We start from the raw sequence: 16737 nt of genomic DNA, 5'->3' as shown, positions 1-16737 counted from the left end.
AAAGAAGATTGTCATGAATTGGTGTGTAGAATGTCTAAATGGTGTTAGACATAGCAAAGGATTGTTGCAACGTTCATGAGTGCTTATGAACTAGTTTTGAGCATTGGAATAAACCCGCGCTTGCTGGAATCACCTTATGTAATAAGATATAAAAGGTGATCGCAAGACGATAATATCATATAGTCTTAAAACCTAGATATATGGTTTATTATTTGTTAATTGATTGTACATTGATAATACGAAAACGCATCAGTAACTTGATGTTATAAAACGTATTGTTGTGTATAGTTGGTAAATGAACAAGTAAATGCATATAAGTCGAAGTTTATCTGTAACTTTTATCTAAGAAGGTAAAAGCGATATCTCGGCCGCTCGATGATTTGATTTGACTTATGTGTCGGGCCCGGTCAGAACTGAATTGATGTGTTCGATTAAGTTCTATGTCAAATAAATCAGAGATCGAGAAACCTAAATGCTTGACTAACCATTCCATAGGATTGTCAGCATGATATCTAACAGAGGACTGTACGTTCCCTTATCTAAAGGACAAGATTGATTAGATCAGAGTTGACAGCGTCTTTGAGAGCTACGATTGCAAACCGAATTGTACTTGTATAGTTACTAGACTTATCCAAGTGGGAGACTGTTGGAATAGTGTCTAAGGCTGTAACTATATCCGGTTGTGCATGGTCCTTTTGGGTTGCCTTCACCATAGCAACTTGATAGGATGATTTAATAAGAGAGAGTAAATATTATTAATATATTATGGGAATAATATAATGAATAATATATTTGTTATTTGATTAATATAAGTCATAGAATTAATTAGAATTAATTTGGTGACTTAAAGAGATTAATTAAATAAAGGGGTATAAACTGTCAATTGTTTGATAGTTAAGCTTTAGACTGTAAATCCATTTGGATATACTGTGGACGAATTCTAAGAGGATTAGGATAGCTAAAATCGTCCATTAGAGTTATCTAGGAATGGATTTGGATAGCCTTAAGAGAAGATTATCTGATAGGGACTTATCTGTAATCCTTAAGGAGTCTACAAGTATAAATAGACCCCATGGCTGATGGAATTCGACACTTGACCTAAAGTAAGGAACCTCTGGTCGAAATTCCTCCCCTCTCCTCTCTCCTAAATCATTCTTCTTGCTTTGGTGTTTGTAAGCCATTAGAGGAGTGACATTTGTGACTCTAGAAGCTCCAAGACCTCAAGATCAACAAGGAACTCAAAGGTATGATTCTAGATCTGTTTCAATGTTGTTATTTAGCCTAATTAGTCATTAGAAGACTTGGATTCAAAGCATGTTTATTAGAAAGCCTAGATCCAAGAATTAGGGTTTTGCATGCGCACATAGGAAAGTTCTTATGGCTAAAACCCATCAAAAAAGGGTTAAGAGAATGAAGTGGTAATTAAGGAAGGTTGTTATCTGTAGGAGTTGACTCTGGCGTCGAGGAAGTTCAAACGCAACACGACATTGAGGTGAGTTACCTTCCAGTAGAAGTGGGTCTAAGGTCACAAAGCCGACCCACTAGTAGGAGCTTGTAGTTAGATGATTGTCTGTGTAATAATTGTTTGGTATGCCACTATCTATCATGTTCTATGTGCTAGTATGTTATGATTCTATGTGGTATTGGTAAGGGTGAAATAGTCCCTGATATCCGGTTGAAATAAACCGAAGGGGAGGACAACACCCATATATGCTAGACAATTATCCAGTTGAAATAGACCGAAGGGGAAGCCAGCTCCCAGATATGCTAGGCAATTATCCGGTTGAATAGACCGAAGGGGAGGCCAGCACCCAGATATGTCTGGCTAGATATGTTATTGTATGGTATGTGGTATAATGAGGGAACTCACGAAGCTTCGTGCTTATAGTTTTCAGTTTTGGTTTCAGGTACTTCCTCTTCGAAAGGAAAGGATCCGGCACGGTAGCAACACATTGCACACATGATTTTCGCACTATGATGTTCTTGGGATTGAACTTTGGCATTATTATTCCATGACATGTTTTATGACATATGACTTATGAGATTATGGATTGATATGATATTGATGATGTTTTTCGGTAAACAGTTTAATAAGTAACATAATTAAAAACAAAATTTTTGGTCATGATTTTTGGGATGTTACACTACATCATAGCAACATACGGTAAACCAGGATATCAATCCAATGGGCCGACCTTGGTGCCTTCGACCCATAAGTATAGCAAGGGAAACTCACCTCAATCCGCTGATAATCAAATGCCTGCTCGGGTTCTTGAACCGAATAACCTCGCACCAACTAAAAAAATTTAATCTTAATCAACAATTTTCCTGATAATCCAAAATCCGAGGCCCACTCCATAAACCAACTTCCTAAAGGGTAAAATACCCTTTTACCCTTTTTCATTTGGGCTAAGACCAAGGCCCAACCCAATCACACAAAAGCCCAATATGACAACTTAAAGCCCAAAATGGCCCAACAAGGCCCAAAACCATATCTCACGTCGTGATGATCCCTGGTCATGTCGCGAGAGCTCACTCAATCAGATCCCAACTCATCACGACTCAACTTAGACAACTTAGCCAAGGGAAAGTCAACGGGGCTACCCTCACGTTATGAGAATACTTCTCACGTCGTGAGCCTCAAGCAGATAACCAGAAACAGGACCAAATGCTTCTTACGTCGTGAGAACAATATGAGGCTAAAAATCCAACTTTTAAGTCCTTAATCCAATAACTTTTCAATCCTAAATCTTCCAGAAGCTAACAAGGACTCCCAAGGCCAATAAAAACGATTACTTGATGGACACGCATGCCCCAAGCATGTCCTAAACCCATCTTAGGTCAAAATTGACAAGAAATGACCCAAAACTCAAACAAGATTCATAAATTATAACCATACTTCAAATCCATAAGACTAAATCACAGAGAATGACTCATTGATCCATAAAGTTGCCAACTTTATGGATCCCAAGCATGCAATCCATCATAAACATGCAAAAAGGAGCTTAGAACTTAGATCTAACAATTTGAGCTCATAAAGATTGGATATTGGACACTTATAATGATCCAAAATGTGCACAAGATGATGATGATGAAGCCTCCTTGATGAACCAACACTCTAGAACTTCTCATTCTTCTTCTAGTCAGCAAAACACTAAAATGGATAAAAAATCACCAAGATGGATTAGGGTTAGGGTTTTTTATGAGTTAGGGGAATGTGGAGGCTGATAAATGAACCCTAAAACCGAGTTAAGGGGGCTTAAATATGTGGGAAACCCTAAAACTTTGTGGGCTTGGGCTGCAGCGAACCTTACGTCGTGAGCTCTTATTGCTCACGCCGTGAGCTTAATCCCGAATAGAATCTTCATGCGGCCCTCCTCACATCGTGAGGACACCTTTTTCTCCAAATATCTAACCTTTTGACCCTCTAAAAGCCTAATTCGATTCATCCATGAAAGCGGATGTTATGCACATATGAGTTATGTAGATAAGATTCATTATCACATTCTCGATTCAGTAACTGTTATTTGTCAATTTTAATCATATGTGATTAAATACATCTAATTACATGTACTTATATGTATCTAATCACATATGATTTATATCGACAAAAAATAATGTCTATATAAATCAGATGTGATTAGATATATATAATCACATATGATTATATACATACACTAGAACAACTATAGAATCGAGAACACAAAGATAAATATTGTCCACATATATCATATGTGATTAAATGCATATAATCACATGTGATTATGTGTATCTAATCACATAGAATTTATGTGGAAAAATTTCATTTTCGTGTTCTCGATTCATTTTGTTGTTCTTGTGTATTTAATTACATGAGATTATATGTATCTAACCATATATGATTTATATGGACAATATTCGTTTTCGCAATATTGTTCAATAGTTGTTATTTTACATTTAGTCACATATGATTTATGTACATTCATTTTCGTGTTTTCGATTCAACAGTTTTCCTTTTTCTATATTAATCATATGTGATTAAATACATACAATCACATATGATTAAATACATGAGAAAAATCTTGAATAAAAAATGCAAAAATGAATATTATCAATATAAATCATATGTGATTTGATATATATATATATATATATATATATATATATATATATATATATATATATATATATATATATATATATATATATATAATCACATGTGATTATGTACGTGAGACCACTCTAGATCATAATTACTTTCTAGACCGAATAACTTAAAAAAACATTTACCGAATCCCTAAAACATCATATACTATACTAACATCGTTCAAAAGAGGATCTTTTATAGGTATTCAGTATCATCATGTTTAAAGACAAAATTCTCACTCCATAATTCTTAATGGAAGTCCTAACATATATTGATTGATAGTCACCAAATTCTCACTTAGGAATGGCAACACGGTGGGTCCGGGGTGGGGCATGGTTTCCCAAATCTGCCCCGATATTTTTCGGGTATCTTATCGGGGCGCCCCATTGGGTTTTGGGTTTTCCCGTCGGGTTTCGGGTATCTTATCGGGTTTACAACAATTCATAACGATTTGTTTTTTTGGATAAAAAAATATGATGAATTACTTTAATAAAATTAAATGGACGTTATATTAAAATTATTTGATTTAAGTTTAATGTAATACGTCAAAACATAAAAAATGATCATTCACATCAGATTGTTAATAACTAAAAAGAGTGTCTACAGTAAGTATTTTATCTTTGAATGCGTGCAATTAACATCAAAAGTATTCAAACATACTATATATATAAAATTGGGGCGGGGCGACGATAACCCACTCCCTGCCTGAACCCAAAACGACCCGTTACCCCCCGAAATGATCGTGTTTCGGGTTTCCCAATCGGGTTTAGGCTTTTTTGCCATCCCTATTCTCACTCCCGCCACAAGTTACAACGAAATGCTCACTAGATCCCATATCTTTTAGTTCAAAGTTATTTGGAAAACACCAAAATTTTGGTAAATAGAACTCATACTCTAAACTTTATATAAAATGTAGTTAAAATGACAAAAAATAAGAATCAAAGTGTTAGAAATTGTAGTAAAAATGTCATGTTTTTATAATAAAAGAAAAAAAAGTGGAAAAAGCCCAACCAGGAAATATCTTTGGTGGCTTTGTGTCATGCGATTTTAACTTTTCACCATTTGATATTTTGGGTTTTTATATCCAAATGGACTTGAAAATGAAGAATATGCATCGACAATCACATCTAATATAAGTGAAATTGTAGGTAATCGTCTATTATTTTGATGACTATTTTTTATAGTTAGTTAATTTATAGATAAACTTATAATTTTCTCATAATTTAACCCAATAAAAAAGATATCACTTTCCAATAATTACTTTTATTAATATATACTTTTTTTTTGGAACCGGCAAATATATTAATAAGATCACCCTCTAGCAAGTGACTAGAGGAGGGGAAATAACAACGTACAAATAATAAGATTACAAATTACACACAAAGAAACGGAGAACTACACCATACTAACCAATCAATACTCCTATTTTTCCCCCTGTTTTTTTATCCATAGGTATGTAGTGGATTTGATCATGTCTACACATATGAGAGCAGGAAGCCGTTTTTTATTGAAAATTATGTTGTTCCTAACTTTCCAAATGTTCCATAGCATGCCGTAACAGATTCCCATTAGCAACCTTCTTTTTTTGGGGCAATTGGACCATGCTTGAGCGTATGTGATCACCTCATGTACTGTTTTGAGTTCTACGAGAGGAACTCTGCACCATTTTAGCACTAGTTGTAGAACCGTGCTCGCGTACTTACACCCCACCAATGCATGGTTTGCGCATTCCACTACTTCTTCACAGTGACTGCATAATTTTTTTTCCACATCTACCCCTCTGGATAAAAGGCCCAAGGTTGAAGGTATTTTGCCCATTTTAGCCCTCCAAATGAAACAATTAATTTTAATCGGGATCTTCCTTAGCCATGTAAACTGATCCAGGTTTAGTGTGGGGTTGAAGTCTAGTTTTTTCCGAAGGACGTTTACTGTGAATGATCCGTCAACAGTGAGATTACATCTCCATGTTTCACCACCTGGACCTGATTGTTTGTGTAGCACTGGTTCGGTTGGGATACCTTTATTTTGAAGGTATTTTCCGATGCTTGTGATGTTTTTCCACACACCTAGTATGTATTTGCTTGCATAACAGTGGTCTGGTTTGTTGTATAAATTATGCATGCTATGTATGGCTTTGGACCAAAGGGATGTAGGCTCGGATCGAAGTCTCCACCACCACTTCATAACGAGGGAGCAATTTAGAGATTTTATGGTACCAACACCACGCCCGCCAATTTCTTTGGATGCAGTGACTTTGTACCAGGATACCTAGTGTATGCTTCTTTTTTCATCTGTGCTACCCCATAAAAACTTCCTACAAATACGTTCTAACGTCTCAATCACCCCCTCGGGAGCCACAAATATCGAGAGATAATAAGTAGGTAAGTTAGCCAGAACCGACTGAACAAGCGTTAGTCTACCACCAAACGACAAAGTTTTGGATTTCCATATGGACATTTTTTTGTGAAATCTCTCGATCACCGGTTTCCAATTTTTAATTAATTTCATGTTCGCCCCGACCGGAACACCAAGGTAAGTGAATGGGAGAGAGGATGGTTTGCAACCAAGAGTTGTGGCCCATCTTGAGACTTCATGCATATCAGCGCCAATACCAAAGACCTTTGATTTATCAAAGTTTACCTTGAGACCGGAGGAGGCATGAAAGCAATGTAGGACCCTGGCAAGGTTTTTTTATGTTTCTTTTCGACCATTCTCCGACAAACAGTGCGTCGTCTGCATATAGTAAGTGGGAGATCGTTGGTCCACCGTTTGGTAGTGCTAAACCCTGGAAGACTCCGGTTTGACATGCAGCCCGCATGGCTGCACTTAATCCCTCCATAGCTATGATGAAGAGGAACGGTGATAGCGGACCCCCCTGCCTCACCCCTTTTGAGATTGGGAATTCCTTAGTCGGGCTCCCGTTAACCAAGACAGATGATTTGGCAGATTCAAGACAGCCCTTAATGCATGCCCTCCATTTGTCTCCAAATCCCATGATTTTTAGGTTTGAGTCGAGGAATCCCCAATTTATGGAATCAAATGCTTTATCGAAGTCAACTTTGAAAAGCAAGACCTTATTTTTTGACTTTTTTGCCCAGGAACATAGTTCATTTACTATCAACGGCCCATCAAGAATATTCCTACCTTTGACATATGCATATTGAACTTCATCTATGCACTTCCCCATAACCTTCTTTATTCTTTGTGCGAGGATCTTAGCAATGATCTTGTATAATGATCCTAATAGGTTGATGGGTCTAAAATCACTTAACATAATGGGGTCTTTGATTTTGGGCATCAGGGATATGAATGAAGAGTTACACGATTTGTCAAGTTTCCCATACTGCTCAAAATGTTTGACCACAGCCGCAATGTCACCCAGCAGTACACCCCAGTATTTTTTTATGAATTTGAATGTGAATCCGTCGGGTCCAGGGGCTTTCTCGTTCCGCAAGCCCACACTGCCTCCTTAATTTCCTCCAGTGAGATTGGCGCTTCTAGCATCTGGCAATCAGCTGGGGTGATCTTATTAAAGTGTCTGTTGCTTAGTTTCGGTCTGGAAGGCCATTTTTCTTTAAACTTATTGGCAAAAAAATTGAAGGCCTCCAGTTTTATCATCGTCGGGTCAGTGCACCACGACCCGGATCATGAGTCCATCAATCCCGTTTTTCGAATTATTATTGTTAATGTGGCCATGAAAGAATCGGGTGTTTTCATCCCTGTCTACAGCCCATTTGACCCGAGACTTTTGCTTTATGTCTAACGCTCTGAGTTTTTCGAGTTCTGCAATTTTTTTGAAACTATCCCTTCGCCTCGTCGCTTCTTCTATGTTGAGTGCCCTGGATTCAGCTTCCTGATCCAAACGTTCTATTTCCTTTTTGAGTTTAATTAAAGTAGCCTCTTCTATGGGGTGTTCTGTTGCTCTCCATTTTTTTAAGGCTTCTTTGACGTGTCTTAGTTTTGCCACCATGTACTGGTCCGGGGTACCGAACCCAATGAAATTATTCCAGCTGGTGATGAAAGTCTTCTCAAAACCCTCTCGCCGTAACCAGGAATTGAAGAGCCTGAATGGTGGGGGGCCGAAGTCCGGTTTGGTGGTGGAGAGTAGTATGGGACAGTGGTCGGAGAGTTCTCGTGGTAACGCGGTGACAGAGGTTTTGGGAGCGATATCAAGAAAGCTTGGACTGATTAGGAAGCGATCAAGTTTGCTCAGTTTTATGTCATCATTCCTAAAGCATGTATATCTGAACCCACCCATTTTAAGATCTGTGAAACCCACCTCTTGTATGAACTTGTTGAAGTCTCTGGCTGTACGATAGCAGAAAATTGAATTAAATCTCTCATCAGGTCTCCTTACTGCATTAAAGTCTCCCATCATGATCCACACCCCATCGATAGCTTGTATGATCCCTTTCAATTCTTCCCATAATAATGCCTTTTCACGTACCGTTTGTGGTCCATAGATATTAGCAATAATTACTGGTCTTGAAATGCCTTCCCAAGTGCCAATATTGATAAGATAATTGCGAGAGGATATAACATCAGCAGAAGTGAACATCTAATTATCCCACAGACTTAGTAAACCTCCAGACCTTCCATAGGAGCTGGTGCGACTAACACCAAAATCAGTAGAGCCCCAACAAGCCCTTGCATCAATAGTCTCAACGTCTAGGAGGTGTGTTTCTTGGATTGCAACAAATGATAACCTATGCTTTCTTTTAAGTCGTCTGATCCATGCCACCTTATGCTCTCCCCCAATACCATTAATATTCAGAGAAAGGAAATTCATTGGGGAACATTGTGCTCACCTGATACTCCAAGAATTTCAGCTAGGATACAATTATTAGGTTCAATCTCGAACCCAATTAGGGAACCCACTGCAGCTGTCGCTTCAATTTCTGTTGATTCCACCACTAGGTCGGTTAATTCATGGTTCTGTACATCGATGTTTTGGTCGGCGCTGGGTTGAGGGATCTGAGTTGGTTCATCTGTGGTGGTGGTGGATACGATGATGGGGGGAGGTCGGCTCCTTTCAGTGGCTTGAAACAGGGTGGTTCTTGGGATCGAATTTGTGAGTTCGCTAGGGGGAGAGCGTTGTAAGCGGCGTCTCTTTAAAGAAGAGCGGACATGACCATTATCAAAGCTATGTTGACCGACTGAAGGAGGAGTATAGTTAAAAGATGGAAAAGGGCCAAAGCACCCAGATTGGGCTAATGAAGTTGGGAAGTTAACAATTTTCATTGGGCCCAAACTCTGAAGATACGAGGGTATTGGGTCCGTCTGATTATCTAGGGCGGCAACCCGATCTGTCTTATCGTTATCTTTTGAATTGTCTTGGAAATTGAGGGTCGCTTCATAAACCCCTTTCTCGAGAATCGGTCTTTCTTCACCGGACTCTCTGGTTTTCGTCGCCGATGTTGTTCTCTGGTGATGTTCCGTGTCATCTCCAACCACCGTGCATGGCATTGTTGGGTCATCACCGCCTTCATTAGTCTTTTCTGCGGTATGGTATTTTGGAGAGTTAGGGTTCCCATCCTGAACGATTTCCCCCTCCTCCATGTCATTGATCCAAGTTGCAGATACACCTTCATCTTCTTCAGTGGAGTTCCAATTATTTGACTCACTTACCATAGACTCGTTTTCAGTTTTATCATCCAACACCTGATCTTCATATGGATGTTCTTCGTTGTCAAACTTGAACAGGAACCATGGTTCATCTTCGTATTCAACGATTCCAACGTGAAAAGATCGGCCATCAGCTTCCACCTGAATCTCCTCATTGAATTTTGTTAATTTGTCTGTGAGAATGGCTAACTTCACCACAGAGAGGTCAACTCGACTAGTGATATGGTCTATTGGCACCACTATTTTTCCGAACTTCCCCACAATAGCAGAGAAGTTGGAGTTATTCCATAGTCGGATGGGGAGTCCAACTATCCTGATCCATGTTATCCGTTCGGATTTTGTGACTGCAGTGGATCCCATCTTCATCCATTTGAATGTATCTTTCCAGTTCCCCTCATTTTCTAGGAATTCTCTTGCAGCAATTGTGGAATCAAAGCTGATTAGAGCAAGCATCCCACCGAGGTATTTGACTGAAGGGCGGTGTTCATTGTGGATGGAGATGAGAGTTGGCATATGACCAAGGTGTTCCAGGGATTTAGCTTCGCCAATGAGGGTGAATTTAGTGAGCCATCGGTCCATGCCGTCGTCGGTGTGCAAGCGGATCGGAGCATATGTTTGGTGAATGTTATTATTGGTCTGTCTTGATTTGGAGTGACCAGTGACCTGAGCGTATGTTCTGTGGTCGGTAAATCCGCCTCCATGGATACCGGTATTTTGTCCCGGGGGCTCGGCATTTCTTGGGTTCTGGTTTATTTTCCCAGGAGGTAATGGAAGTGTTTTCCGGCCATGCCTTGCAACGTTAATCTCAAGTTTATTGTTTCTGCATGTAGCACCGTGCAGTTTCAATTCCAAAGCTTTGACGTCGGATACGCCGATGAATCGTATGAAACCGTAGTTTTTCCCGTTCTTCCCTGTGTTCCTCCCGAAATAGATATCTGATAATCTTCCAATTTGAGAAAAGATTTTCCTGAATTCTGATTTAGTTGCGCCATTTGGTATGTTGGTGACGAAGAATGTGGTTTCTGCCGTCGTGTTACGCCGCCTCACTTCTGTCCATCTGTCTTCCATGACTTCTAATAAAAATTATTATATTTAATCTAACTAGGGAACAATGCATACGGATCAAATATGAAAGAGTCAAATAAATCCAGGAATACTTATTAAATTAAAATAACGTCTCAAAAATAATAAAAACGGTCCATCAAAAAAAAAAAAAACTATATAAATTAGGTCGGTTAATAATGCACAATTAGTGAGTAAGATTCTTAATTAAAAGCATGATCTTTCAACCTGTTCGTTTTGAGCACAAACGGTTCGCTTGACTACATGATGAACTAACTCTTCATATTTCTTTTTCCTCTTCGCATCCTCTCGTTTTCCTCTTGTGTTCCTTCTCCTTCATCCCTTTCCTCCTCTAGATCCAAAATACATATATGCGATTCTATGGGTTTTTTTATGCGTTTCAAGAAATTGGTGACAGCGGAGAAAAACGGCGATTGGAAAGAAACGAACAAATGTCTAGAAATTGGCGATAGCCGAAGAAGACGCCGATTTTGGAGAGCAAACGTTCTTGGCTGTTCTCCTTTTCTTTTCATGCTTTCCATTTTTTTTTCTTTCAGGTACTATTATCCATTCTTTAAACCCACATTCTCTCTGCTTACAATTTCTATCGGATGAATAGCACATTCACTATTCATCTCACGCCACCTTTCCCTCTTCTTTTTCCCTTCTTGATCGAACGCTTCGCTTGCGTCAGTAACTTCCAATCTGAAGCGAACGTTTGATAAATTCTTTCGTTTGATCTCAACAAATCAAACCTCCGGAATCCTGATACAAAGCAGAGAAATCATGAACTATGTTTGGCGTGGCTTTCACCCAAATCGACATCTTTCACTGGCTTCTTGCGCCGGTGATGGCCACAGTGGACAGATAGTTTCTTTTGCCAGTCTGATTCCACCATTCGTTTCCCACTTTCACAATCTTGAGGTATTTTTGAATCCTATTTGTTTTAATTTAACCTTTACATGAGGTGTGAAGTTGTATATAATCGTATGTTGCCTCAAACTTACCAATTTTGTTTTTTTAGGTGTTCCGATCAGTTATGATGGTTGATGGGAGTAAGTTGTTGGTGCTATTCAATCGGTGGTTTAAGCAGTTTCAAGAACGGGCAAGATGAGATCCTGAGTTACTTGAAAGGATTTGCGTACATCTCTTATGTTTTTTCAAACAACTTTTTATTTTGCACTTAATGTGTTCGATCAAATGTCTGTGAGATAAAAGCTTGAGTTTACCCATTATAGACTGGGGATACCAAATCTAGTTTCACTAGAAGTGTATCAAGAAATTGAAAAATACTTTCATTTATTAATCCAGGTATGTTCCACTAAACTTCTATATATTTTGTTGTCTCCTAATTTTCTTTTGTTTGTAGTAATATTTTAAAAGTTTTTGCATCTTTACTTTTCTTTATATTAGCACATTGCATTTTCTTTAAAAAATCTTCCAATTTAACATTCTACTTATAGTTTTCTTATTATTTGCACATTGTATTTTCAAATATCACACATTTTTAGCATCGTACCATTAGTTTTTATTAGGCTGTATTTTAAAAATTCAAACTATTTATAGCATTGCACCTTAACACATTGCATATAAAAAATCAGTTTGTTTTAATATTGCACTTTTCAATCATTATTAGATTTTCAAAAATTTAACTCTTAGTTCTTTTAAAGACATGTAGTTTATAAAAGTTTTTTTCAATGCATTTTATTTCGAAAAGTCTTGCATTTTAGCTTATTACTTTCTTTTTTTCATTATTAGCACATTGCATTTTCAAAATTTAAAACTATACTTTTAGTTCTTATAACTTTTTATACTTTGTAATTTTGAAAGCTCTTTTTACCAATGCAATTTATTTTGAATTTTTTTCCAATTTAACATTGAACTTCAGTTTTCTTCTTTTTAACACATTGCATTTTACTTTTAGTTTTCATTTGGTTATTGCATTTTCAAAAATCAAATTATTGTACTTTTACTTCTTAATTCCTTTGAAGACTTGTGATTTTTTTTTAAAGTTTCAATGTATTTATTTTGAAAAATCTTCCAATTTAGCATTGTACTTTTTTAAAATCAACCCACTTTTGCATTCCACTTTTTGCATCTTCTCAGATCAAAAAAATTATAGCATTCTATTATTAGTTCTTAGTTTGTTTAAAGCCTTGTAACTTTTAGAAACTTCTTTTATTAATGCAATTTCTTTTGAAAAGCCTTCCACTTTAGCATTTAACTTGAAGTGTTTTTTATTATTAGGACATTGCATTTTCAAAAATCAACCCATTTTAGCATTGTACTTTTTACTTTTTATTATGTTATTCAAAAATTCAACTTTCGTTCATATCAAAGAATTTTACATTGAAAAATCTACCATTTATAGCACTAGACTTTCAATTTTTTTAGAAATCAAACTGTTTATAGCATTTTTACTCTTAGTTCCTAAGTTTTTTAAATCATCATCATTTTTAATGTTTTTTTTAATCAATGAATTTTCCTTGAAAGTTCTTTCAATTTAGTATTTCACTTTAGTTCTCACTTCTTCTATATCATTTTTCATTTTTAGAAGTTTTTTATCAATGCATTTGCTTTAAAAAATCTTTTAGTTTAATATTCTACTTTAGTTTTTTTATTAGCAAATTGCATTTTAAAAAATCAACCCATTTTCGTATTGTACTTATATTTTTCTAGCATTATTGGATTATAAATTAAAACATCAATGGCATTGTAAATTTAGTTCTTAATTCTTTTAAATCATTGAAACTTCTAAAAATATTTTTTCAACTCCTTTTAATTTGTTTTTTTTTTCAATATAGCATTCTACATCCAGTTTACTTATTATTTACACATTGTATTTTGAAAAAATCAAACCATTTATAGCATTTTTTAGCACTTAAGTCTTTGAAGGCATTGTCATTTTTAAATTTTTTTATAAATCCATTTTCTTTGAAAAGACTTTGAATTTAGTATTCTACTCAAGTTTGTTATTATTAGACATTGAATTTTCAAAAAATCAACCCTTTTGTGCATTGTACTTAATAGTTTTTAATAATTATTAAATTTTAAAAAATCTAACCATTTTTGTCATTGTATTTTTTGTTCTTAATTCTTTTAAAGCGATTTAAGTTTTGAAGTTTTTTTTTCAATGCAATATATTTAAAAATCTTTTAGACATTCTAGTTTCTGTTTTCTTTTTATAATACATTGCATTTTCTAAAATCAACAGATCTTTAGCATTCTAATTTTACTTTCTCTCAATTTTCAAAAATCAACCCATTTATAGCATTCTACTGTTAGTTCAAAAATCAAGCATTTAACTTAAAGTGTTCTTATACTTTTAGTTTTTTATTTTTATTTTTTATCACATTGCATTTTTAAAAATCAACCCATTTTAGCATTTTACTTTTAGTTTTATTTATGTTATTAAAAAATTCAACTTTTATTCATATCAAGGAATTTTACTTTAAAAAATTTACCAAAAATTGTAGCATTGGTCTTTTAGTTTTATCATAACTAAGCGTTTTTAGGTATCAAATCTTTAATAGCATTTTAGTTCTTAAGTTTTTTAAATCATTAAGTTTTTTTTTTTTTTTTTTTTTTTTTTTTTTTTTTTTTCATTTTAGTATTTAGTTTTAGTTTTCTTATTATTAGCACATTACATTTTAAAAATCAACCCATTTTAGTATTGTAATTATAGCTTTCAGCATTTGTTTGTTTTTTAAAATTAAACCAATTATGGCATTGTTAATTTTATAAGTATTTTTTCAAAGCATTATAATTTGATAAGTCTTCCACTTTAGCATTCTACTTTTAGTTTTTTTTAAAATTATTATTATTAAGACATTGTACTTTTAGTTTTCATTGTACTTTTCTTTCATATCAAGACATATTACTTTGAAAGTTTATGCATCTACTTATTAAAGTTTTCAATCATTATTAAATTTTTAAGTGTTTAACCATTTAAAGTTAAGTTTTCTTATTAATAACTTATTGCCTTTTCAAAAACCAAATCATTTTTTGCATTGTACTTTTACTTTTAGTTTTCATTCGGTTATTTCATTTTTAAAAAATCAAACATTTGTACTCTTAGTTCTGAATTCTTTCGAAACTTTGTTTAATTTTTTTATAATGCATTTTCTTTGAAAATCTTCTAATTTAGCATTCTACTTTCAATGTTCTTATTATCTACAAATTACATTTTTTGAAAATCAACCCATTTTAGCATTGTGATTTCAGTTTTAATTTGGCTGTTGCATTTACAAATCAAAACCTTTATAACATTCTACTTTTAGTTCTAAATTCATTTAGTTCTAAAATCTTTTAAAAGTATTTTATCAATACAGTTTATTTTGATTTTTTTTTCAATTTATCATCTAACTTTAAGTTTTCTTAATTCTTATTGTACTTTTAGTTTTAATTATGTCATTGTAACATCCAACTATTCTTTCATATCATTCAACTTTTTTACTTTGAAAAATCCACTACTAATTATAACATCAAACTTTCGCTTTTATTTATTTATTTATTTGTTTTATATCTAACATATTGCATTTTAAGAAATCAAACCAATTATAGCATTTTACTTTTACTTCTCAATTCTTTTAAAGCATTCTCATTTTTAATAAGTACATTTTGTTGTTGAAACATCAAATATCTAATTTTTCTTTCACATCAAAGCATTTTATTTTATTTTAAAAAATCTACTAATTCTAGCATTCTACTTTCAATTCTTTAAAAACTAGCATTATGCATTTTAAAAAATCAAAAAAATCATAGCATTGTACCTGTAGTTCTTAATTTTTTTGAAGCTTTGTAATTTAAAAAGAATCAAATTCAATGCCATTTTCTTTGAAAAATCTTTCAATCTAACAATCTACTTTTAGTTTTCTTATTATTTGCGCATTGTTTTTTAAAAAATACCCAATTTTAGCATTGTATCTTTTAGTTTTTTGTTAGGTTGCATTTTAAAAATTCAAACTATTTAGTTCTTAAATTTCATAGCTTTGTAATTTTTAATTTTTTTTATTAATGTAGTTTACTTTGAAAAATCTACCCATTTAACTTCAGTGTTCTTTTTATTAGCACGTTGCATTTTTAAAAATTACCCATTTTTAATATTGTACTTTTAGTTTTTTTTTTTTAATTCAAATATTGCATTTTCCGAAATTAAACCATTCACAACATTTTACTTTTAGCACATTGCATTTTCAAAAATCAACCTCTTTTATTTTTCAGTCATTATTAAATTTTCAAAAGTTAAACTCATTAAGGCATTGTATTTTTAGTTTCTGATTCTTTTAAAGCCTTGTAATTTTTTTATGTATTTTTTTCAATGCATTTTATTTTGAAAAATCTTCCAATTTAGCATTCTACTTTCAGTTTTTTAATTTTTAGCACATTTTTTTTTTTAAAATAACCCAATTTATTATCGTACTTTAGTTTTCATTTTGTTGTTGAAACATCAAATATCTGATTTTTCTTTCACATCAAAGCATTTTATTTTGAAATATCTACTAGTTAAAACATTTTACTTTCATTTTTTCTAAACTAGCATATTGCATTTTTTAATCAAAATGTTTATAGCAATTTACCTGTAGTTCTTTATTCGTTTGAAGCCTTGTAATTTAAAAAAAAACATGTTCAATGCATTTTCTTTGAAAAATCTTCCAATTCAACATTCTACTTTTAGTTTTCTTATTATTTACACATTGTATTTTCAAATATCACACATTTTTAGCATTGTACCTTTAGTTTTTATTAGGTTGCATTTAAAAAATTCAAACTATTTATAGCATTGTAACTTTAGTTCTTATTTTTTTAAAACTTTGTAATTTTAAATGTTTTTTTTTTCTATTAATGCAATTTACTTTGAAAAATCTACCATTCAACTTCAGCTTTCTTTTTTATTAGCACACTGCTTTTTTAAAAATCAACCA

At 34.0% G+C, this 16737-nt stretch overlaps 1 protein-coding gene across 1 annotated transcript; it reads right to left on the bottom strand.

Moving 5' to 3' along the window:
- Window positions 1-7751: 7751 nt before the first annotated feature.
- Window positions 7752-8684, bottom strand: LOC145098230 (uncharacterized). Its single transcript, XM_079035888.1, has one exon. The coding sequence runs from the start codon at window positions 8682-8684 to the stop codon at window positions 7752-7754; it is 933 nt and encodes a 310-aa protein (XP_078892014.1).
- Between the last annotated feature and the right edge of the window lie 8053 nt (window positions 8685-16737).

The sequence above is a fragment of the Lactuca serriola genome, chromosome 4 (genome assembly GCF_051521515.1).
Source record: "Lactuca serriola cultivar US96UC23 chromosome 4, Lser_US96UC23_V15, whole genome shotgun sequence".
Classification (NCBI taxonomy): Eukaryota; Viridiplantae; Streptophyta; class Magnoliopsida; order Asterales; family Asteraceae; genus Lactuca; species Lactuca serriola.
Note: the sequence above shows the minus strand (reverse complement) of the source record. Positions and strands in the feature narration are given on the sequence as shown.

Bases quoted from the DNA above. Each gene is read 5' to 3' on its own strand.
- LOC145098230 (XM_079035888.1), bottom strand. From the start codon at position 8,684: ATGTTCACTTCTGCTGATGTTATATCCTCTCGCAATTATCTTATCAAT.